This window comes from Pseudonaja textilis, chromosome 1 (genome assembly GCF_049901715.1).
Source record: "Pseudonaja textilis isolate UNSWEBS1 chromosome 1, rPseTex1.2, whole genome shotgun sequence".
Taxonomy (NCBI): domain Eukaryota; kingdom Metazoa; phylum Chordata; class Lepidosauria; order Squamata; family Elapidae; genus Pseudonaja; species Pseudonaja textilis.
Window position 1 is genome coordinate 314,871,154 of NC_141990.1, and position 24,494 is coordinate 314,895,647.

A 24,494-nucleotide genomic window follows, 5' to 3' on the forward strand; every position below is an offset into this window, starting at 1 on the left:
AACAAACAACTGAATCCACCATACACATTCTTAGAAAAGGTTATGAAAATAGCTTTATTTTCCCTATTCCAAATACCAACATTTTGCATATATATATATATATATATATATTTGAAATACAAGACTTTTTTTAAAAAAAAAGTCTGAAATACTTTCCAGTCATGAGATGCATCTCCTTCAGACACATTTGTAAATTCCAAAGCAAAGTTTTCACAGCAAGAACACAATTGAGTTGGAGCCAGAGCCAAAGAAGTAGTCTCAATAGTTTTACCAACAAATGGGACCAAAAATAATTGGGGTACATAAATCCCCTGAAGTCATATGTGTATCTTATTGAGTCATGGGACTAAGCTATGCATCAGCTCTTAGTTAATAGCATCAACTTCCAAATTCCAGTAGTAAAATGTATGACTGAGGTTATTAAGCTCTAGTACATCAGAGCCCCTATGTTACAATTGCTTGCAATGCAGGAACAAGTACTTTCCCACAAGAGCCAAATAGCCAGGTTCAATTATTTTAATTGCCAATTCTAATGATAAATGTTAGTGCTTGGATTACTTTAGTTCTTGAAATCCCCAGGAGCCAGCTTCTGGTATGGAACAGTCAAAAAAAGCCTTTGGATTTGCAGGCTCTGGAGAATGACACAAACTCAGTGTCGAACTGTTCATACTGCAAACAAAAAAACAAAAAACCCACACACAATCCCTAATTCCTTTCCTCTGTTTATCAATAAGGCAGTTTGAGAACAATAACTGCCCTGATTTAGAGCAGTTAATTAATGTTCAGATCAAGGAGCCTAGATGGCATGAGCATCAAGTCGTACTTTCTTGAGCCCTTAGATGGTGTTTCTCTGTTTCTGAGACAAGATGACCTCCTTTAGCAGTCCTTGCAATCATGTGTTCAAACGCCGAGGAACCTAGAAACAAGTGAGACGGCAGGCTACTGCCAAAGTAGAGCTTGCTGTTAGTAGCGATTGCTTGGTATTTCATCAGCTCCAGGTAGGCTGGGGTGAGTTTCAGCTGTCAAGGAGAAAAACAATAAATAAATACACTCGGGAAGATATTCACATTACAAGAATTAAGTGCAAACACAGCAGGCCACTAGTAGGCAATGCTTTTACAACCATACTTGTTTTCTCCCCAAAGAAGTAGGCTTTGTTTACATGTGGTCTCATTCCCCCTAAACTATGGTCAGATTGCTGGTTGTAAGCAAAGGAAACTCACCTTATTTGAGTCAGCTGCTTTTTGGGCAGTGTAGTATTCCGCATCAGCCTTTGCCTTCTGTCTTGCTAAATAAGCAGCATCTGAGAAGGCAGCAGAAAAACTTTCAGTTTTAAGCCATCAAGTCAGTTTCTTCAAGTTACCAAAATAAACATTTCTAAAACTCTGCAGCATAGCCCACTGTGAAATACATGAAGTCTAAGTATGTTTCTCTTTGGCCTCCAAGAACAAATTTGGAATAGAGGACAAAAAAATAATCACGGAAGATTTTTGAAGAAGTGGGGAGGGAATGTAATGACAGGAAGAGATTCCATTAAGTCTTATTCCAGTTCCAAAACCTGGCGATGTGGAAGAGAAAGATCAGGGAGAGAATAGAAGAACTAATATTTCCACAAAGGAACCAGTACACAACATTAATCATGCCTACGAAGCCTTCTAGGCAGCTTGACCCAATCTTTGGAAATTGAGAAAACCATCCTCCCATCCTGGTTCCCAGACACTGTGGATCATCGTTCAGAATCTCTAATTAGCAGGCTCTAATTAGCAGGGTACATAGCTACCTTCAAGCTCAGAAATTCGTTTCTCTGTCAACGTCTCCATGACCTTCTGTCGGAACTGTATCTTCGCCACTTCAGCAATTTTCTCTGCTTCTGCAATTGAAAAGCATTCACAGTTAAGTACCAGAACTGTACAGGCTGTGACAACAGTCAAGTATGCCGATGCCTCAGGTTTATTCAACCTTCCTAAAGCACACAAGAAACAATTTGTGGTCTGGTCACAGTTAAATCCTGACAAGTCCAGGAGAGTAATGTATGGCACATCTTTGCTCTTAACGTACTTCCCTGCTCCTAAATATTCTGTTATAGCTAAGGTGCACAAGCAACTGCATGAAACTAACCAATGGCCAAAGTAGGTCAATCTCAATATTTTTCATTTAGAGCAATGTGGCACATATTGATGGCACCTCAAAATTTTGCCACAATTGTGACCATTTGAGCCATGGTGGCGCAGTGGTTAGAGTGCAGTACTGCAGGCTACTTCTGCTGACTGCCGGTTGCCTGCAATTTGGCAGTTCAAATTCCACCAGGCTCAAGGTTGATTCATCCTTCCAAGGTCGGTGAAAGGAGGACCCAGATTGTTGGGGGCAATATGTGGACTCTGTAAACTGCTTAGAGAGGGCTGTAAAGCACTGTAAAGCGGTATATAAGTCTACGTGCTATTGCTATTTAGCTACTATTTTCAATACCTAACTGACACACAGGAGATCCATTGTTCAACTATTATGCTTGCCAGTTTCCACACTCAGATTTTTTTTGACCAAAAGAGAATATTCAGCCCAGAGACAGTCGGAGGGGACGGACGGACGGACACTATTGACAAATGAAGGCAAAGCTCATTACCTATGACTGCCTTCCTCCTTTCTGTTTCAGCCTCCTTTTCCACCACTTTCTGCTTCTGCGTAGCTATCAAGAGTTTAGTCTTCTCTGCTTCCCTGCAAAGCAGAAATCGGCTTCTTGAGCTACCTACCTGAAAGGTCACCTCTATGAAATTATCTCCATCCTCGACACAAGAATACATCTTTACAAAAGTCTCAATTTAACTCATCAGAAATCCAAATGAAGACTTGGAATCCGGAGATGGAGACTTCTATGCTATTACATCCACATCCTGCTTTATAAGTACCCCAGAGGTATCAACTGAACTCATGAGAAGCGAAATGCTGGACGTGTGCCTCTGATCTGATCCAAGAGGGTGTTCTTATACTCACACGAGTTCAAAATTTCTTCTGATTGCTTCAGGGATTTTGGGCTTTGTCACACGCACAGCCTGTGCAGAAACAATCAAATGTCGTAATTAAACAATAGCCAAAAAGCATTTCCCAAGCACAAGTTCTATACCAGTGTTTGGCAGCTTGATGGGTGAATGTCAACTCTTAGGATTCCCCAGTCAGCCATGCGACTTACAGTTATTCGTTTAGTGGCCGTTCAAAGTTACAACAGCATGGAAAAGTTACCTATAAGAAGTTCTTGCACTTACAACTGTCACCACATCCTGCAGTCACATGATTTGAGCACTTGGCAATCATCACAAATTTATAATGGCTGCAGCATTTCATGGTCACATGATCACCATTTGCGACCTTCCCAGCCAGTGTTCTGATTCAGTCTCTTTCCATCACTCACACAGATATGCAACAGGCAAATCATAGGTAGTACCTGGATGGTAAGGCCTGGTGCCATGGTATTCAGATCCTGTTGTAGTGCCAGCTTCAGGTTTTCATCGATCTGATCTGATAGAAAGAAAAACAAACTAATGGGGTAAGTTAACCAGAGACACATGCCAGATCTCAAAGCTTTTTCTGTCAGCACTGCTCATGGCAATGCCATCTATTCAGATAGAATAGAATGGAAGGGAGAATGGGATGGAATGGAAGGGAGAATGGAATGGAATGGAAGGGAGAATGGAATGGGATGGGATGGGAGGGGAGGGGAGGGGAGGGAAGGGAAGGGAAGGGAAGGGAAATATAGAATGACTTATTGTCACTTTGGATGTACTCTAATCAGCATACATTAAAATGAAATCTTGTTGCATACAACTCTCAAGGGGTCACCCCCTACAATATACACTACTTGCATGACAAACAAATACAAAATTATGCATATATCCACATATATGACACACTGAAACAACAGACTCTAGAGAGGCAACTGAGATTAAATAGCTACTACTCTGCTTTTAGCCAAGGTTCATGAAAAAAGAATGTAGGGCATCAACAGGGTTCCATTTCAGGCTAACCGCTGCCGGTATTTAAAAGATTACATTTATATGCGGCTCATTTCTCCATCAAGTGACTCTAAGTGGCTTGGATCAAAATAAAAATGGGAATATAAAACATTAAAACAATAAATATTACCAAAGATATCTAAGGAAGGAGCACTATACAGCGAGCTTGAGGTAGATTCTTCTCTTATACTGCAATAATAAAATTGCAAATAACAAAACCTTCCAAAACATATTTTAAATAGGTTTAATGATAACTTGCTGGGGTCAGTTCCCCCCCTCAGCTGCACACACCCCCAGCCCCACTATGCTCAGGTTGCACTGGCTATTTGTGCACTGCTGCACATCCTCACAAACCCTCTTTGACCTATGCCATGAGATACATGGCATAGGTCAAAGAGGGTTTGTGAGGATGTGCAGCAAAGAGGGTTTGTGAGGATGTGCAGCAGTCTCCTCCACTATCCAGCAGCAACCACTTACCTGCCTACCAGCCTATAATAACTTCCTTCCAGCTTCCCCATTGGTTGTGGGAAGCTGACAGGAAGTTGCCTTGCTTAGTCATCATGGGATTCAGTTAACGATGACAATCAAGATTGCCATGACTAAATATTTTATTGCTTAAGACTTATTGTTGTTGTAAATCGCTAGAGTAGCCTCATGGCAAGATAAATGGTAAATAAATTTAATTAACTAATTTACAACTTAGCAATGGAAATTCCAGTCCTAATTGCTATCATAGGTCAAGGACTACCTAAATGTGGAAAAGCCCATTGTGAAAATACATGAAATAGACAAAAGCATTCCAAAAGCCATCCTCCAACAGAACTACATGCCTATGCAAAACCTCTTATCATGGATAACAAGGTCTGCTCTATATTTACCAATCACAAAATATGTGAAACTGCAGGTAATGGAACAACCAATAATGAGGATTGCTGGGAAATAATGTGCCCCAAATGTCAAAGACTTTCTGTAGGAAGGAGTGGAGCCAAAACATAGTGAGACTTACCAAAGAGCTCAATGTACACTTCTTGAAGGGTATGGATGCTGCAAAACTGGTTGAGTTCATGATGGATCTTATTGAAGATGAGTGCCTTGTCATAATCGGCAGTATAATTCCTCACAACGTCATAAACTAGGAAAGGGAATACAAATTTTCTTGTCAGTGATGTGCCCCCTCAAACACAAAGTGATTCTACAGCACTTTTACAACACAATTACAACATCAAGTCAAAATAATTAAAATAAGAAAAGGCAAACAGTGAAGGCACACGTCAAGGAGGATAGCATATTATCCAACAACTACCATCTGGAAGTAGTTCATCCTACTCTACCCTGGGTCCTGTCGAGAGAACTGGGTTTTACAGAAGGGCATTGACAAGAGGGGCATATAATCTCAGGGGGTGTGCTGTATGTCACCTAGATTCTACAAGATGAGGAAGCCAAGACCTGGAGTGAACCAAGTCATTCAGAATTCAAACCACCAAACTGGTTCTTTGACATCCTGAGCCGTGAAAGACTCCTCAAATGACCTTTGAGATATTCTTCCTGTCTCTCAAATCTCACAAGAGTTTAGGTTCCTTTAAAAAAAGTTTGATGGGTAGGATTCTGCAGAAAAATATCCATGCCTTTATTTTTGCAGTATAGACCTAAGCTTATATACATATTTGGTAGGACTTATTCTTCATTCTCCCACCTTGGCACTCTAAATATCTGTTGTGATGCTTTACCTCTTCAGAAAACTGTCAAGGAACAGTATAAAATCACTCTAGTGCCATTCTATCCAAGGCACTGATGTACCTTCATTTCAGAAAGCAATTAAGATCAAACTGTCTACTAGAGACTCAAGGAATCCCTCAAATGCCCTCTGGAAAACAAGCATCATCAAGCACTGGGGAAATGCAATCTGATAATCCCATCTGCAGAAAGAAGGGAACAACACCAGAAAGCTGCACCAGAGAATGGTTTAGCTATGACAACAAATGCAATGTCACCCACTTCAGATCATGTCACCTCTGCCCCAAGACAAAAAAACCAGATCCAATATGTAACAACCTATTTGAGTCAGGTCCTCAATAATTTGGGACAGGCCACAAACTCCCAAGCCACTTCTCCAGAAATTCTCCAGAACTATCAGTCCAGGGAAGATTTAATAGCCATCCTGGCAATGACATTAAGCAGATCAGGCAAAGAACCTGGCAGGCAGCAAGAGAGTCCAGCAGCAATCTCACCTGCTCCCTTATATTGCACCCAACTTTGCATTTCCAGGAAAGGAACGACACTGTGTTCAACCAGATCTGGTAATTGCCAATACAATGACACTCTCATGGATGAGGAAGGACTTATTATAGGCCAACCTGACATTAAGTAGAAATAACCAAAGCCAAGCGGCACAATCTGGTAAGAATCTGGTAACCTGAAATTTGGGCTCAGAAGTAGGAAAGGGGGCTCAATGTAAGAAACAAAACCTCTCCTTCTTAGAAATGGCCCATTCCCTCTCTCAACACGTCTCCCTCTGCACAATGCCATCGAATGTAATTCCCACAAACACAATACATGCAAGTTTCTACAGTAAAATGCCTCAATCCAAACTGGTGTCCTCCAGATTTGTTTATATTTTTTATTTATAAGTCAACACTAATACAAAATAAATTCGGGACATTTCTTCAGACAATATTGAATTAGTTGATATTATGACTTCTAGTACTTCCCAAATTAGCAATCCAGAAATCTTTATGAACCAACGGTCCTAAGAAACAATAACAAACCAACTACAGTGAATGTATCCTCCTTTTAAGAGCAATAAACTTCATAGCTTGCTTTCCTGTTTCTACCATGTACTTGCCTACCTTCGATCTTCCCACCACTGATCTTGCTTTGAAGCTCCCCCCATTCTTGAGGCACCCCAAGAGTTCTCTTTCCTCTAAGCATTTGTTTTTTGTTAAAGGAAAAAGGGAAATACCTGCATATGGTGCCAGCACATTCATCACCTCAATTCGGTCAATATAGATCATGACACCACCACTGCAAGAAGATAAGGAGAAAGCTCTTCCTTCATTGCACATACATATTTGCATGCTTAAAACCTATCCAGTGTATGCTTTTCTGACAACATCTTTGGTAACAATACACTCAGTCCACAAAATCGGGATTATAAACTATGTTCCACCAGGATTATAAACTATGATCCTCCAACTTTTGCAGAGTTTTTGTTTATCTTTGGTTTTCAGAAGGAAAGCTGAAACCTCTAATCACATATCTCAGAACTGTTCAGTAAGAAGCTGCATTATAAAAATTACTTCCCTTTTTTCCATTTTTACCAAAGAAAAGATTTAAGACCTTCTATTCTTCCACCCTGTGACTCAACCACTTTTACAATACATCCTAGTGGTGTATTTCTCAACAAGGTCAGAAACACAATATGAACTATAAAACAACAACATACCTTGTCCCACATGGCACGTTTTTCACTTCATCTGTCTGCAATGTTGTCTGGAAAAATAAAGAAAACAAAATTGATCAGCAAAACAAAAATGTAACATTTACTAATCTAACGATTATTGGCATTTTGGAAACAAACTAAATTTCAGGAACATTCTGCTCCTTTTCTGAGAAACAAAAACCTTAGTCCCACAGAGTCACAAGTGCTCCAACCACCACCTCCAATATCTAAGCGGGAATTGCAGTTCATTTTTGGCATGAGATTGAGATAAAAAAACTGGGATGGTGGATTTTTTAAAAAAAAATGCATTAAATTTTTCCAAAAGAATTTAAAGTTAAAAAATTAGTGACTACTGACCTTCTTTTCACCAGATAATTACAACCTTCCTATAGGTAATCATCCAAATGGGGCATGGCCATTACTGCCATATGTTGTGACGGTTGTAAAACAGTCATCATGTAACCAAACCAATTTTAGGATCTTTTTCTGGTGATCCTAAGTTAAGCAAATAGCAATAGCACTTAGACTTATATACCACTTCACAGTGCTTTACAGTCCTCTATGCGGTTTACAGAGTCAGCCTATTGCCCCCAATTATTTGGGTCCTCATTTTACCCACCTCAGAAGGATGGAAGGCTGAGTCAACCTTAAGCCTGGTGAGATTTGAACTGCCAAACTGCTGACAGAAGTCAGTCAGCAGAAGTAGCCTGCAGTACTGCACTCTAACCACTGCGCCACCTCGATACCATGTGGCAGTCATAAAGCAAACACTGGCTGTAAAACTAATGCCACAGTCCTTACATGAACCGATGGTTCACTAAGGCTATGATTTTGCTGAAAACTGGCACTGTCGGTTTTTTTAGCAAAACCATTGCAAAACACAGTCATGTGGCCACAGGACATTGCATAAGGCCATAAATGAGGCTGTGTTGCCAAACTCCTGTCAGAACTTTGAATCAGGGTCATGAGTCCCTTTCTTTGAGTCAGCTGAAACTTCAAATAGTCACTAAGTAACTGATCATAAATCAAGATATCACTCCTTCCTCTTAGATGTTACACAAGTTCCTTCAACCTATTATTTAATTCAGGGAAACAGGGGAATTGCTAATAAGGAACTGGCTAAATTGCTTTTTTTTTTCCTTCGCTCTTTTCTTCAATCCTTTTTTATCTTCAAGCAACTAGCAAGATCAAGCACGCAAATGAGAGGTATAAGCTTATTTATAAGTATTTATCTGTACTGCAGCATTAAACATTACCTACTTCTAGCAACATATTAACCCATGGTGGATTTTTAGTAGTGGCAGAATACAACCGCAAGTATCAAAACATGAATTATATTCTGCCCTGACACTATCTGTATGAAAAGTCCCTTTATCATCAAGCTATTTTCCCTCCTTCTGTTGTTTCCCGTCCAAGACAGTTACACAAACCTGTACTGTTCTGTAAGTTGTGAGAATTGGGATCATGATGTGATAGCCTGGTCTGCTCAGGGTAGGGAGCAGTGCACCTCCCCTGTAATAAATTATATTAAAAAAGAAAGCAAATAAGCATGAACTGAGGTCAGAGAGGACAACTTTCTTATAAAACAAAAGCCACAGCAAGCATTTATTTCCTCTGTCCAACTCAACTCCCTAATACCAGACTCCAGGGATTCAGAACAGAATAACAGAGTTGCAAGGAATCTTTGAAGTCTTCCGGTCCAGCCCACTGCTGAAGCAGGAGACCCTATACCATTTCAGACACGTGGCTGTCCAGTTTCTTTTTAAAAGCCTCCAGTGATGAAGCACCCACAACTTTTGGTGGCAAGCTATTCACTGGTTTATTGACAGTTGAAAATAAAGGGGCAAATTTACAGGCACACAATATATACAAGTTGCCATGTGCATTTAGCCAACTTAAGTCTGGCTCTAGGTCTCTTCAGGAGTAGACCAAAAACAAGAGATAAGAGTGTCAATGTTGTTTCACACCTTTTTTAGGAACAAAACAGGACAAGCCGCCCTTTATTTCTGAGATAAGTGTTGCTGGGTGGAGCCCTGTTTGTTCTAAGACAGTGTTTCCCAACCTTAGCCATTTTAAGGTGTGTGAACTACAACCTCCAGAACAAACAAACTCCGCACATAGTGGTTAAGATTAGGAAAATACTTACTTAGGACAACTGTTTTTTTTTTTCATCTGGGACCATGCCCAGGTATTTGAGATCGCAACGCTGCATTTTGGGTTCATGCATCATGCTAAGTTACGAGTTTTGTTAACCGTGCATCAACAAGGCTGTGAACCCAACCAATTGAAGCTGCTTAAAAAGTGCAATTAAGCAAACCCGGACCAAGCATCACTACACACCCTGCCTCTGAATCACCACAGCAAGGTTGGTATCAACACCACCTGGAGAACTAAAGTCAGGGGGTGGGGGTGGGGATCACTTCTGGTTGCTCAGAAAAAAGGCTCAAATCAGGACAGATGGTTGAGGACAAGTAGTCCTTGACTTACAACAGTTCATTTACTGACCGTTTAAAGTTACAACGGCACTGAAAAAAGTAACTTGTGACCATTTTTCACACTAATTATCATGGCAGCATCCCCATGGTCACCTGACTTAAATTTGGATGCTTGACAACTGCTTCATATTTATGACAGTTGCAGTGCCCCAGGGTTATGTCATCCCCTTTTGTGACCTTCCAACAAGCAAAGATTATGGAGAAGCCAGATTCACTGAACAACTGGGTAACTAATTTAAAAACTTCAGTGATTCACTTAACAAAATGTGGCAAGAAAAGTTGTTAAAAGGGCGGGGGGGACACAACTCACTTAACACATTTCTCACTGAGCAACATAAATCCTGGGATCAATTGTGGTCGTAAGTTGAGGACTGCCTGTATTGCCAGAGCCAGGCTGGCACCACGCTTTCTACTCAGGAGTTTCTATCCTCTGCCCGGGGAAGGAAGGCGGCGTCTCAGGATTAAGAAGAGAGCCACCCGAGGGATCCCGTCGTCCGGACTCACCTGTAGTAGACAGCCAGGTGTCCCTCCTCCACCTTGTGGACCGAGACCCAGAGCAGCAGCGACAGCAACAGGCCAGCCGTCAGCGCTACTGTCACTGCCGGTCCGCGTCTCCGGCTCCTGGTCGGAATCTCGCCGCCGCTTCCAGGCATCCTGCCGCCGCTCACACCCCTCAAGCAGCCCCGCTGCCACCGCCGCCGCCACCACAACGTCGCCGCCTCTCCTGCTGCTGCATGTAACAAAATGGAACGGACTCTCCCCGCCTCCTTCGCGTTTCCGGCGGAGCACTTTGCCTGTTGCACGGCGCCGAGAAGGCGGCCGGAAATGCTTGTGAGGTGCCGCTGTTGTGATGGCGCCGGAGAAGCCTTTGCGCCTGTGAGGAAAAAGGGCGAGGGGGAAAAAGGGCTGGCCAAAGAAGTCCCTTTTCTTTATTAAAACGAGGTTGCGGGGGATCTCGGCAGGATAAAAATCAAGCTCCTGGTCTTAATGAGACTGTTAAAGACAGCAAAGGACTGGAAGGGGCGTAGTTTAAAAGCAGCGTTTCTGAGCTCAAGATCAAAAGATCCCAGGCTAGATCTCTGGGAGTCTCGAAAGCCGACTTTAAAATCTTGGCAGCTGGTGCTGCAAAAAAAACATGGCAATTGAGTGGACGAATGATGTGATTCTGGAGTGTAATAGCCACCCCTGACATCTCTCTTCATTTGAAGTGAATTAAAGATGGAGGAGCCCACACTTTGCTTGGGCTCTGGCTGCCTGGGGAATGGAGATGTTTCCTGAGTTCTCTGGCTCACGTCACTACATTTCTTTAAAATAGTCACTTAAGAACCCTTTTGTCAGTAATTTTGTAGATTATTTTATTCCTCAGGGTGCCCTGCCTAGTTTGTTGATTTAGGGGCTTTTTCTCTGTTTGAGACATGCTCGTTTCTTTCCTTAGGTTGGCCTGTGGAGATGTAGAAGGAAAATTTGGAGCTTTATATTCCAGAGTTCAAGCTGTTCAGAAGAAAAGTGGAGCGTTTGATGTAAGTAGGATAGGATGACATCTCCTACCACTGAAACTTCAGAATGGAACATACTTCAGTCTTATATAGTCCTTCCAGTCTGTCTCAGTACCTGCCAAGTGAGGAATCAATACATTATGTCGGCACTGGATTCTCTTTTTCCAAACAATCACCAATTTGTTTATTCCTCCTTCTAAAAAATGTGATAAACTGCACAGAGGTGGAACACTAACAAAATTATACCAGCAGAATGCATTATGGAGAAAATACACAAATAAAAGTCTGTTAAAGCTGCCCTTATTGAGTTAAATGGAAATTCTCAGTCATGCAGGTCATGTTGTACCAAAGGTGTTTTTTCAAGGGACAACTGGACTTTCTGGTTTTTCAGTTGAAGATGTTTCGCTTCTCATCCAAGAAGCTTCTCACTGAATAAGCTGCTTGGATGAGAAGTGAAACATTTTCAAAAGAAAAACCATAAAGTCCAATTGTCTCTTGAAAAAGCCCTTTGGGACTACCCTTGTTGAATTCATCACTTTTGTTTCTGCTTTGAAAGAATATTTCATTATGTCACCTCAAAATTTATTCGTTTTTCTACTTCTAATTATTTCATCCCAAAAAATTGTTGGCATTTTGTCCGTATAGATTTTTCAAGTCACTACCTTAGCTGAACTCTTGATCTTAAAATTAGCTTATTATGCCTCTTTAGCTGAAATTGCTAAGAAGTAACATTTTTATATATTTCCTGAAGGGGGAAATATTGAAATAAGTAAATATGCACTGCAGCTCTTTTCTTTTTTAAAATTTAACTGATTGATAAACAACTACTATACTTAAATGGCCTTGCTGAAATAGCTAGGAAGGCCATTGTATCATAGATTGAACAGGGAGCACTTTAAAGATGAGGTAGTTTCATCTTGACACATCTCCTTTGGTTATTGTTGTGGTTCGCCGGCAGCAGGTGCGAATGTCTGAGGTCTCAGAGAGCGAGGACTCGGATGAGGGGCTTGCATGTGATTCAGGGATGGGGCCAGGACTATCAGAGTGGAGTGCTGCCTTCCGAACTTGCAAAGGCTAGTAGCAGTGATGCAGAGGGCCCCGAGGAGCCTGTGCCCAGTACACGTGCATGCAGGGCTGCTCGAAGAAAAGAGCAGCTGCAGCAGCACAGGCGACTCTGGAGTAAGGCTGCAAGGTAATGGCCCCTCCCTTAAAGGATAAAAGGCAGCCCTCAGAGGTGGGATTCTTTGCAGGAAGCAAAGAAGTTCTTGCACTTCAAGTGTTGTGGAAGTTTGGACTATCCAGGTTTGTGATTGGAGACTTTTGGTTTTGATTATTTCCTTGCAATTTAATCTACTGTCCTTGGCAGCCTTGCACAACCTTGGCAAGGCTTGTTCTTACCTGAGACAATTAGTTTTTAATAGCGTTTTACTGTGAATGAACAGAATTCACAGAGAAACATTAAAAAGGTTTTGCTTTTATCTCTTTGGTGTTTGTTTGCTTTGAACAAGGCTTGAGTCAGAACAGTTATTCCAATCAGTGTTATAACAATTGTTTGAAATGCTCTTACAGTTCCTTGTGTGTGTGGGAAACTTCTTTGGCTCTGCTCAAGATTCAGAATGGAAAGATTATCAAACAGGAGCAAAAAAAGGTAAGGAAAGTGACTGTTCAGCAAGACCTGTTGGTCTTTGCAACTGACAGTGTATAGTAGAATCTTTTTCACAAACCTGTCACTGCAGCTTAGACCTCATTTTTATTTACTATGGCTAGGCTGTGCTGCTTGAGGAAATTGGCTTGCTGACTTTTCTATAACAAATGAAAATTCTTCACCATAAGTTTAACAAGGAGAAATATTGGTATTTGTATACATACCAAAGCCAGTTCAGATAAATTCTCTTAACATTTCTATAAGGTACTTTGTCCCACCTTTTTGAACCAAAGTATTTCTCTACTATTCCCTACTGCCACTGATATTTTGATCACAAATTAAATGTGCATACTACTGATTTCCATATCAAAATAAGCATTAATGTAACATGTATCTATCATTCTTCATGTATAACTACAATTTTTGTTATTAATCTATTTGTTCAGAAGCTCATAGAACATATACAACTTCAAAAGTATAAATGTTTCAATTTAATTCAGGCAAAATTGTGACTGTCAGATACACAGAGAAATAGAACAGCAGGTGGCTACACCTGCTAGAAATGAAACATCAGTTGGCTTCTGTGCCCCAGGAAAAATAGAGAAAAATCTTTTAAAACAGAAGCCATATAAGTTTGTACTGAATAGAATTATACAGTAGTCATATATTTTTGTTGTATTACTGTCCAAAAATACAGAGATAATGCTTTTAAGTAGCAGATAACAAGGAAAATCCTCACTATCATTTGCAAGAAGCACAAAGATTCTTCCTCAGCATATACTGGAATGGCAAGGAATTTCTTAAATTTAACATTAATGTCATGTGTAAAATAAAACTTTGAATTAAAATATTTTGCTTATGCTAAAGATGCATTTCTGTTGGCTTTCCCCCCTTTAATTGTACTTTTGGGGAGGGGGGGTCCTTCCTTAGCTCCTATACAGACATATGTGTTGGGTGCCAATAATGATGAAACCGTGCATTGTTTTCCTGATGTCAGCGGATGTGAACTAGCTGAGAACATCACTTATCTAGGTAACATGGAAGTTTTATTTTTATGAGATAATTTTAAATTGGAATTTCTGCCTTCTCCAAGATTCTCATATAAGCTTCTTGTGATGTAGGTATTTGCTAGTCATAGCTGAGCACTGGCTGATATGATTCCAGAGATCAAAGGGCTTCTTAAGCCCCTAGGAGGCAAGAAAGAGCTGAGTGCTGACCAACTCCCTCTTTGTTTAGATGATGTCCTTTTTTAGAATGTGAATTTTCAGAGGTATCCACAATTGTTTCCCTATTCCCTCCAAGCAGGTTGATATATCTATTCATTGTAGTTCTGTCTAGATTTTATTTGCAGTTTGGAAAAGTGCTGGCATCTGCAGGAAAGAAAAGACATTTTGTTTTATTTATTTAGTCATTCATCTTTTTACACTGCCCAGTGAAGAACAAAATATACAAATTAATATTAATATTGTTAATACTACAAAAAGTTTAAAATTATAAAAGGCACAAACAGAATAAAAAGATTAGGCAGGGAGGAACTGTTAATTACCCAGGATCCATCTCAATATTTGCCAGTTCCTCCCGGGTCCCCAAGCCTGCTGATAACAGCCAGGTCTGGAGGGACCTTCAGAAAGCTAAAAGGTATGAGGCCAGCCTTACTTCAGAGAGAGACACATTCTATAATGTGGGAGCCACAGCAAAAGAGGCTCACCACATGAAATCGGATCCACAACAGGTCCTCTCTGCTGGATCTGGTGGAATAGACAGATGTAATCCGAGAGAAGTAGTGCTTCCAACTGCTTCAGCTCCAAGCCATGTAGGTCTTTAAAGGTCAAAAACAGTACCTTTAATTCAGTGTGGAAACAAATTGGTAATCAATGCAGCTCACAAAACAAATGTAACCTTTTTGTGTGTTTCCCTGTTTGACTAGATTCCCTTTCTTTAGTTCAGTATGGAGATGGAAGTAAGGCTTAGGTTCATCTAATCTTGCCACTCCAATTCATTCTTCAGAAGAAAAAATGTGATACTTCTTCAATCTTTTCTCTGTTTGGCTTTTTATGTATGCCAGACTGTCACTGAATTTACATAGTATGCTAAGCCAAAACATACATTGAAAAATTTGTGAATCACTGACACATTCTCATGTGTCTTCTATAAAGACTGGGCAAGGGGCAGTTAATAATAACTTTCAGCACAAAACAGAGATATTCCTCTATCAATTAAAATACCGTGCATAGTTTGGGACTAGGTATTCCTTAGTATGTTAAAGCATGTTTCCTACAAATTCTCTGGCCTGAATCATGTTCCATTATATGCATAGGACGCAAAGGTGTCTTCAGTGGAGCTTCAGGACTTCAGATTGCTTATCTCAGTGGAGTTGAATCCACAGAAGATCCAGCTCCTGCACACTGTTTTAGTACTAAGGATGTGATTGATCTCAAAACTTCCTTACAATCCACTTCAAAATTCAAAGGTGTGGACATCTTGCTCACCTCTTGTTGGCCCAAGGGGGTAGAGACCTTTGGCAACAGCCCAGTAAGTAGTACATTGGTAACGGAAAGGAATTGTATGATAGGACTTATGTCTTCCACAAAGACTCATAGTCTGCAGCTGGAATGTACCAGATTGGCAGTGAGTATAACTGTGATCTTTAACATGAACCTAGTAGGAAAAGCTGACTAAACCATAAAGAATGAAACAATAAAAATATTAATAATTATAACCCATGGTAAAATAGAAGAATATTAATGCAAATTTGGCACAAGAACATAGGAAAACTACTACTGTTCTCACAGGAATTTTTAAAGAAAGGTTTTCCTGATGTTGTTTAGAAGATCTGGCTCTTCACCTAGGCTTTGGCAAGGAAGAGTGAGACTCCTCAGTACATTGTGCTTGCATTCTTATTATTAGTAGCTTTTAATTCCATCTATTTTTTTTTCTCCTCTCCCCCCTGCCCGTGTGTGTGTGTGTGTGTGTGTGTGTCTGTGCATGCGTGTGTGTGAGAGAAAAAATAAAGCAACCAGCATATGGAATTCTCTCACCTTGTCTTTTCCTCACAATAGCCCTGTGGACTAAGGGAGAGTGACTGACCAAAAGTCACCCAACTGGCTTTTTTGCCTAAGGGACATGGAACTTACAGCCTCCTGATTTCTAGGATAGCATCTTAATCACTACATCAAACTGGCTTTATCGTTTGTATGAACTGAATATAATTTCTTTGATTGATTGTTGTGAGCCACCCAGAGTCAGGCAGGAAACCAGTTTAATAAACTGTTGTTATTTGATTTAGACCATGGAAGCACTATTGATATATTTTCTATATATAAATCCACTTAAATAATTAAATATTTGTGTGTGACTTTTTTTTTTTTTACAGGGAGATGTGAACTCTATGAAATGTGGTTCAGGGTTAGTTTCTTTACTGGCTGCAAGTTTAAAGCCCAGATACCATTTTGCTGGTCTTCAGAAAATCAATTATGAAAGACTTCCTTATAGGTATGTGAATCCTTGAGTAATAACTGCTGTACACAGTAAACCCATTTTTAAAACTGCAGCAAAGTTGTCTCAGTACATTTGTTAATGAAGTAATTTGCATAAGTATAAAGACTACAAAAAATTAATTTAGTTTACTTTACTTTATTGTCATTGCACCTCATACAATGAAATTAAATGCCATCTTCAGTGTACATTATAACTATAAAAATAAAACAGAAATAGATTCTTTGCATTCTATACAGTTGATTTGAAAACCCCTGATAAACTATAGATAAACTAGATCAAAACAGAGCCCACCATATATTCTGTTCCCACAGTGACTACAAGCAGTCCTTGATTTACAATCCCAATTGGGACCAGAATTTCCCTTGCTAAGCAAGGTGGTTGTTAAGTGACTTACACCTGATTTTATGACTATGTTTGTCACAAATTTTAAGCAAATTACTGCAAGCGAATTGTTAAGTGAATTATGCAGTCAATAAATGAACCTGGCTTTCCCCATTCACTTTGCTTGTCGGAATCCAGCTGGCAAATTCTCAAATGGCAATCACATGACCCCAAGTTGCTACAGATGTCATAAATGCATGCCAAGTGCCTAAATTTTGATTACATGACTGTGAGAATGCTGTAAGTGCAAGGACCTGTCATAAGTCACTTTTTCAACTTCACATGGTCATTAAATGAATGGTTGTAAGTTGAAGAATGCCTGTAATTATAGAAAACCCACAAGCAAGATCAAGACATGCCAACACCTTTCAGTCGTAACCCCCAAAATTGCCATGTGAAAGCATGCTGCCTGTGATATTGGAGATAATACATAGTCATTAAATAGTAACTGTTTATATAGTCTTGCCCTACATTCTTAAGAGAGAAGTAATTTCTTTTCATAAACAACTTTTTATGGAATTAGTTAAAACTACTTGGACAATTTTATGTGGAATTCGTGTTGCACATAAACACATTATACAGACTGAAGTTTCCAAAAACAAATAGATTTTTTTTTTAAAAAGAGTTATTGCCTCTCTTTTCTTCAAAGCAATTGAATATCTTTCAGATCAGGGGGTTATTTATAAATCTGCAAAATTCTTTCTATAGAAACCATGCTATTCTTCAAGAAACTGCGCAACATGTCAGCAGATTCATCGCCCTGGCCGATGTTGGCAACACTGATAAAAAAAAGGTGAACAGAGACTTTTTTGCCTTTTCATACCTGAACTAAACAGATAAATAACCAGGTTCTATCCAAGCTGATTATATTTCTTTTCCTAAGCAACATAATTTAATTTTGGTCAAGAAATTTGACTACAGTAATACTTCTATTTATAAGTTGCTTTAGATTTGATGTTTTGCATTGAAGGATGAGATCCCTCTAATTGTTAATTTCCTTTTTTAAATTACTTTATTGGCCTTCACATCTTTTGTCTCACAGATCACAAAGCCCATCGGTTTATGCAGGACTATCCAATATATTAGAGCTTCTGAACATATTGGGATTATAGCCAGTCTCAAAAAGCTGTATGCTTGGCATGGCCAGTAGGCACATTCCGTACCAATCCCTCCTTTGCTATACCCAGCCTCCCTTTAGGCCTCTTTTGCAGGTCTCCTATAGTCTTTCCTAGTCTCTCTTGTGATCTATCAGTTGCCTCTGCTACTTTGCTACTTCCCTCATTTTGCTGTGAGGTGGCTTGCCAATTGCAGTGGCCTGACTCATGAAATATGCTAAGCCAAAACCAAATTGACCGTATATGCCTTATGGCAGCATGCAAATAAGTACAGCTATTTCAGTTGGAACAATGTGCTGCATATACAGGCTGGCCCTTTCCTTTTGACATTCATGTATGTGTGTCTACATCTCTTGTAACTTTGTTATAACATACAATTTTCGTTGTTTGGATGAGAAAATGCATACTTGGATCCTCTATTCTTAGAAAGTGCTTAAATATTAAACAGTACCCTGCAGGTTTTCTGCTGTTGCTCTATTCCTTTTTTGTGATTTCTTTCTCTCAGTATCTCTACGCATTTAGCATTCTTCCAATGAATTCAATGGATCCTGCAGAACTCATCAAGCAGCCCCAAGACACCACCGAGAACCCGTACCGAAAGCCTGGGGATGGAGAAAGTTTTGCATATCAGTTACCAGATGCAAAGGTAGAGGGATTCAGCATTCATATTTTCCAATCTCTTAGGCGTGCTGAACTTGTAACATAGTTTTGGATGGTCTAGGATAGCTACACACTGCCACTGCCTCTGATGAATGGGTTCCGGTTCTGGTATCATCCTCTTAGATAGAAGTGTACAACTTTCTTTAATGAGAAGGCCAATTCTACTGGATATTTGTAGGACCATGTGACATTTGGAGTAGATTTATGGCTGTGGATCCATCAGTACAAACTAGACACACTTTCCCATTTCCTTACCTCTTCTACATAGTACTGATTTTCCCTCCTTTTTTGTTAGTTAGTTGATTCCAGATTTCCCTAAAAATTCTGGGTTTATAACATTCCTTAGAAATAAAAAGACTACACTTGTTCTTTTTTTATTTCATACACATGCATGCATATGTTTATTAGGGACTCCTCATGTTTCAGCTCTTCAAAAAGCTTTAATCCAGATGTGTAACATGTCAAGCTGAAATACACATGAAAACAAATCTTTTCTGGATTTGCCATCTGCCTTAACGGACAATTTTGCTTTGCTTCCAAAGGAGGAATCTGCTACCCAATTTTTTTTCGATTTAAGCAACAAGCCTAAAGGAAAGAAACGACCTATGAAAGGAGAAGAGAGACGTCCACCTAAACGATCACCCTTCAAGCCCCGTGAGTACCAGGCTCGTTTATCTTTTAAATTTTGAGCAGGAAAGAGCACAGGGCTACACCAAGAGCTTTGGCCTAAACCATGGTTGGCTACATAGCTTTCATTTTTATAAATTAGTGGAGGGATCACAGTTGTTTACTTCTAAGAGTAGAATATTTTGTTATTTGTTTTGAAACTGCTCAGGGGGACCAGCAGATTTAATACTTTCACACAAAACAACATAAGGTGCTTGGGAAAGTTTTGATAAAAGACTTTGATTTTAATGGTCTTATCATTGATCCGAACAAATTGAGACAAGCTCTTGGCTGTATGTTGAGAGCTATTATCTAGCAGAACATGCATTAAAGCATTTTCCTTAATGGTGACAAAATAGAGAAAGGAGGGAAAGAGACCCGCTTGACCCATCTTAGCCTTCAAAGACCTCTAAAGATCTCCTGTTAAAGATTTAATAGGAGTCATTGGTGATGTCCTGTTTTAAGTCACTGCTGGGTTTCTGATACCTATTTCCTTCTCTGATTTTAAAGCATTGCCGACAGCTGCCTGCTGGTTTTGCCTTGCCAGCCCAGATGTTGAGAAGCATTTAGTGGTGACCATTGGCACTCATGCAAGTATTTATTTTCCAATATCTGTACTTTAATGATGAGAAGACTGAATTATATACAGTATAATACAAGATACTGAAAATATACAGTAGATTAGGACTTTGTTGGTGACCTAGATAGGACATCAGTGGCAGCTCTTTCGAATATTGATCATCAGACAGATGTAAAGCAGAGTATTTGTTTTTCATTCCTAAACGTTATTCATAATACATGTTGCTGTCACTGTTAAACAGATGTTAACAATCTCTTTTTCCCCCCACAATTCTTTGGTTATCTTTTGGCAGCATCCTGCACAATCTTCATTGCACTTAGTGATAATCTGTTTTCTCTCTGTTCTTTTGTCAATAAAGTGGCATAAAAACTTCTAATGATGACTTTTAAATAGTTTTTTCTGACTGTAATAGTTCTTTCTTTGTTAGTGGAAAGATTTGGACAGTGTAACAGAATGTCAATATTGTTCCTGTCGGTTTAACATGAATAACACAGAGCAAGAGATTGGCTATGGAGTGCTAATGATTCTCACTACTGTTTCTTGGGTTCTTTTTCTAGTGTTATCTTGCCCTTGCCAAAGGGGGTTTGTCCCCTGATCATGTCCTTATTTTGCCCATTGGACATTATCAGTCAATAGTCGAGCTTGCTTCAGAAGCAGTGGAGGAATTTGAACAGTACAAGACCGCGCTGAAAAAATTCTTCAAAGCCCAAGGGAAAAGGTGTGTGATTTATGAACGAAATTATAGGAGTCAACACCTCCAGCTCCAGGTGAGGCACTTCTGTTGTTGCAGGATGTTTTAAATTTAATTCTAGTGAAAATGTCTGAATATTTGGGGTATGATTTGATGGTTTTAACAGCACTAAGAATCATGGAATATCCTTCCTTTCTTCAGTATAAACATTACCTGTGTATTCTCTTCATAGAAAGTGTTCTGCTTATACCACCATGTTTTTCTAGTGATATATTGTGGTAGTTTTTATTTGGCTGACCAGAAACAGTATCTGAACAGCATCTGGCTACCACAGAGAGTATAAGTGAGGCAAGGAAACTGAGGACTCCAGAAGAAAAACAAGTCCTCAGTACTTCATCTCCCACAGCCGATTTCTTTCACATTCATAAGTTTAAGACTGCAAGAGAGCCATTTGTCTTTCATCATGATGATAACCTTTGCTGAGGGCCTTCTTTGGTCCCAATGATGACGCTCTTAAGTTGCCTTAAATATTGCTTTTTTATCTTCCTTTTTTCATTCCTAAAAGCTGTGAAATATTCTTCTTCTAGGTTGTTCCTATACCCCAGGCCTGTTGTGTTACTGAAGACATTAAGGAAGCCTTCATAAGTCAAGCAGAGGAACGTCATATTGAGTTGTTAGAAATACCAGAACATTCAGCTCTCAAACAAGTAAGAGTCAAGCCTTGCTTCCTTTGTTTATATCAGAGAGTTGTTGCAAGGAATTCTGGGAATGCAAGACTTGGATCTCAGCCCAGCAGGTTCTTTTATGGGCACGTTTCTTTTATTTCTAAGCAGATGGCAGGATACTCAGTCAGCAGTTCCAGTGTGTATTTGTATTACATTACATACTGTCAGTGAGTGTTTCCCGAATCAGGCTTCCTCAGTCTGAGCACTTTCTAGCAGCAGGGTCCTCCGTTCCGAATGTTCAGCCACAGCTATTGCCACTGGCTGGTAATTCTTGCAGTTAAACTATATACATCTAAAGAATCCCAAATTAAAGATATCCCTTTCACAACACCCCTGGCACATGTCCTTCTGTAATTTGACAAACCTTTTTTCTCTCACAAAGAGCATCTCTGCCAGTATATTACATCTAAATGTACCCAGAATAATAAAAAATTACCAGCATCACTTTAGTTCCTAAATACTTTAGCACGTATTTGTTGTACTTGTCAAAAGTGGCCTGCTTAAAAAGACCTATGAGTTCACAAAAAGGATTACAGCCTTAATCCAGTTTTGTCACAACCTGAATGATGTGAATGAAAAATTGCTGACTGAGCAAAAAACCAGTTGCACCGCAACTTTGGCACTTGCTTTCGTTTTTCTGACAGCCTGGTAAACATGTTTCAGAGATCATGTGTAATGATGATGATGATGATTATCATCATCATCATCATCCACGCAGACTCTTCTTTGGAAGGGAATGGACAAAATATTGCTACATGGAAATGCTTCTTGTCTTTCAGATAACTCAGCCAGGGACACCGTATTTTTATGTTGAGCTTGATAATGGAGAGAAACTCTTCCATCGTATTAGCAAAAACTTTCCCTTGCAGTTTGGAAGGTTAGTTTATTCTACTTGTCACTGGCACATTTAATCTCTCTATTTTTTTAAGTGTGATTTGAATGGCTACCTAAGTCACTTGATTGACTCTGGGCAGCTTACATTTGGATAGAAACATAAAAATAGGAAATAAAAGCAAAACACAATAAACATCCAGAAACAGAAAAAGGAATAACAAAAAGAATAACCAAGACCAACTATTACATAAACCAGGGGTCCCCAACCACCGGGCCGCGGACCGGTACCGGTCCGTGGAACATTTCCTACCGGGCCGCCGGTTTGCTGGGTGCCGCCATCTTGTTTGATGAGAAAGTGCTTCCGGGTGAGCTTTTCCGGTTGGAAAGCGGCGTTTGGGTCCTGAAGGAATCCTCGCGCCTTAGTTTCATCGAAGGGGGGGGCTTCAAACGAAACTAAGGCGCAAGGATTCTTTCAGCGCCCAAGGCAAGGAGAGCCGAGTGACCGTCCCAAAGCCGTCCCGAAGTGAAGCCCATCGACAAAGGTACAAAAGAGGAGTTGAAGGTGGCGGGGAGAAGTGGGGGACGGCTGGCTGGCCGGTCGCTCGCCTTGCCTTGTCATGCGTGCTGATGCCGGTACCAGGCCGCGGATCATTTTGTGATCCCGGTACCAGGCCATGGCACAAAAAAGGTTGGGGACCACTGACATAGACCGTTCAGAAATCTTTTGTTCTGGACTTTGCCCATCAAATGGAAAGAAAGAGTGTTGTAAAGACACGCTATAGCTTCATAGTTGCTAACCCTGTCTTTCTTCTCAGTTGGGCTTGCTTCACCATTTTTTTCCTTTGGCATCTGTTCCTCTTTGTTTCATTTATCCCTCTGCATGATCATCAAATGGAGACCCAGATATCCATCAAGTGGCCCTTGGAATACATGACTAAGCAGTCTTCAGTGTTGGGAACTTTGGCCACGATGATAGAGTAACACTAGTTTGTGTTCTGCTGTTTTCCACAGGGAGGTGCTGGCCAGTGAGGCCATCCTTGGCATGCCTGAGCGGGCAGACTGGAGAAGCTGCCAGACAGGGCGGGATGAAGAAATTGCTGCAGTCCAAGACTTCCGTCAAGCTTTTGAGCCCTTTGATTTTGCCCAGTCAGATTGAGTATCTGCATGGAAGTGGGAAAGCTCTCTTGAAGAACAGCTTTCCTTTGACACTTCCTGTCAAGTCATAGGAATTTTGCAGGGGTTGGAGTTCATTTTTCCTGCTGGCTAGGTCATGAAGGAAGGCCTTTTATATGACAGGAACCAGTGAATATTTCACTGAATGTTATTTATTTATGAAGCCTTGCTGGTCTATAGTTTGGGTCTCATTTTGGCTGCACTTATTGGCCTGTGGCTTCCAGAAGGCCTTCGGATTTTCTTTTGCGGCTGACCCCTCTGTTCCAGCCAGTGAGTTTAAGAGCTATGAATCCTCCTAGATTGGAGAAATAGTTTAAGTCCTCTGATATTGGAGGTAGATTTGCAGTGTGCATCACACAGTGTCCCAAGTTCTTGTGCTCTGACAGTAAATCACTGCTATCCAGGTCATGCACAAAAAGAGAAGATTAAAATCTTTGAAAGCAGTGGAAGCCTCAAATCTCTGCTGTATAAATAGAGGAGATGGTGAGAAGCTAGTGCTGGTGGCAAGCTGCTTGTGCAAAGGGAAAACCATGCACAGGCAAGGAGCATGTTAACTGTGTTTTATGAAAATAAGGGAAGTCAGATGTGCAGTGCAGACAAGCAATCACTGCTAACTCAAACTTTCTGTTCAGCTCTAAGTTTAGCTATGGTTCAGTTTTTAAATAACTATACTGAGAGAGAGGCAGAGATTATGAATCCTAATGTCAAGCAAGTTACTGGCTTAATGAACAGTCTTGGAGATTGGTTAAAAATATTTAATGGTTTGGTCAAATGAATATTTTTAATGAGAAGGTGTTATTTTAATACATGAAAACAGATAAAATATTTTCCTGTCAACTGCTGGCTAGCGTTAGCAGCTGGGAATAAAGTCATCTATACGAGCTCAGTTAAAATTTTCAACAAGTCTGTTACTTTTGAAGAAGCAATCATTATTTTTGAGGAAATTATAAGCTCATATACAGTAATAGAGTCGTATGGGGTCTGTTTCTTATGACTTATTTGGAACTTCTCAAATGTAACATAACAGCCTTTTAATTTACTTACATCTTTTTTAATATTTATTTTTTCAATAATTTCCTTGGACACCCTATT

General features: G+C 40.1%; 2 protein-coding genes across 4 annotated transcripts; one reads left to right on the forward strand and one right to left on the reverse strand.

Annotated features, from left to right (window-relative positions):
* Positions 1-30: 30 nt before the first annotated feature.
* Positions 31-10,700, reverse strand: LOC113435169 (erlin-1-like). Its single transcript, XM_026698809.2, has 11 exons — positions 10,443-10,700; positions 8,874-8,955; positions 7,447-7,493; positions 6,964-7,025; positions 5,011-5,136; positions 3,437-3,510; positions 2,989-3,047; positions 2,621-2,712; positions 1,781-1,870; positions 1,224-1,303; positions 31-1,019 (listed from the first exon to the last, which is right to left on the reverse strand). The coding sequence occupies exons 1-11, from the start codon at positions 10,589-10,591 to the stop codon at positions 813-815; spliced, it is 1,068 nt and encodes a 355-aa protein (XP_026554594.2). The 5' UTR covers positions 10,592-10,700; the 3' UTR covers positions 31-812.
* A 5-nt stretch (positions 10,701-10,705) lies between these two features.
* On the forward strand, positions 10,706-24,367 carry CWF19L1 (CWF19 like cell cycle control factor 1). Of its 3 annotated transcripts, XM_026698807.2 has the most exons (14): positions 10,706-10,814; positions 11,374-11,458; positions 13,004-13,082; positions 14,010-14,111; positions 15,397-15,611; positions 16,453-16,571; positions 17,667-17,751; positions 18,579-18,719; positions 19,276-19,387; positions 19,910-19,989; positions 20,537-20,746; positions 21,258-21,377; positions 22,175-22,272; positions 23,241-24,367. In XM_026698807.2, exons 1-14 carry the CDS (start codon positions 10,789-10,791, stop codon positions 23,383-23,385), a joined length of 1,617 nt encoding a protein of 538 aa, XP_026554592.1. In that variant the 5' UTR covers positions 10,706-10,788; the 3' UTR covers positions 23,386-24,367. The 3 variants fall into 3 exon arrangements, with proteins under 3 accessions (XP_026554592.1, XP_087778652.1, XP_087778653.1); XM_087922526.1 differs by lacking the exon at positions 14,010-14,111; XM_087922527.1 differs by lacking the exon at positions 10,706-10,814 and having other exon boundaries at positions 11,401-11,458; positions 13,004-13,081; positions 14,008-14,111.
* The last annotated feature ends 127 nt before the right edge of the window (positions 24,368-24,494 follow it).

Excerpts from the sequence above, each read along its gene's own strand:
- CWF19L1 (XM_026698807.2), top strand. The coding sequence starts at position 10,789 with ATGGCGCCGGAGAAGCCTTTGCGCCT. Across the intron at positions 11,459-13,003 it reads AGAAAAGTGGAGCGTTTGAT|TTCCTTGTGTGTGTGGGAAA; the intron begins GTAAGTAGGATA and ends ATGCTCTTACAG. Across the intron at positions 14,112-15,396 it reads TGAGAACATCACTTATCTAG|GACGCAAAGGTGTCTTCAGT; the intron begins GTAACATGGAAG and ends TTATATGCATAG.
- LOC113435169 (XM_026698809.2), bottom strand. The coding sequence starts at position 10,591 with ATGCCTGGAAGCGGCGGCGAGATTCCGACCAGGAGCCGGAGACGCGGA. Across the intron at positions 7,494-8,873 it reads CAACTTACAGAACAGTACAG|ACAACATTGCAGACAGATGA; the intron begins GTTTGTGTAACT and ends TTATTTTTCCAG. Across the intron at positions 3,048-3,436 it reads CACCAGGCCTTACCATCCAG|GCTGTGCGTGTGACAAAGCC; the intron begins GTACTACCTATG and ends GTTTCTGCACAG.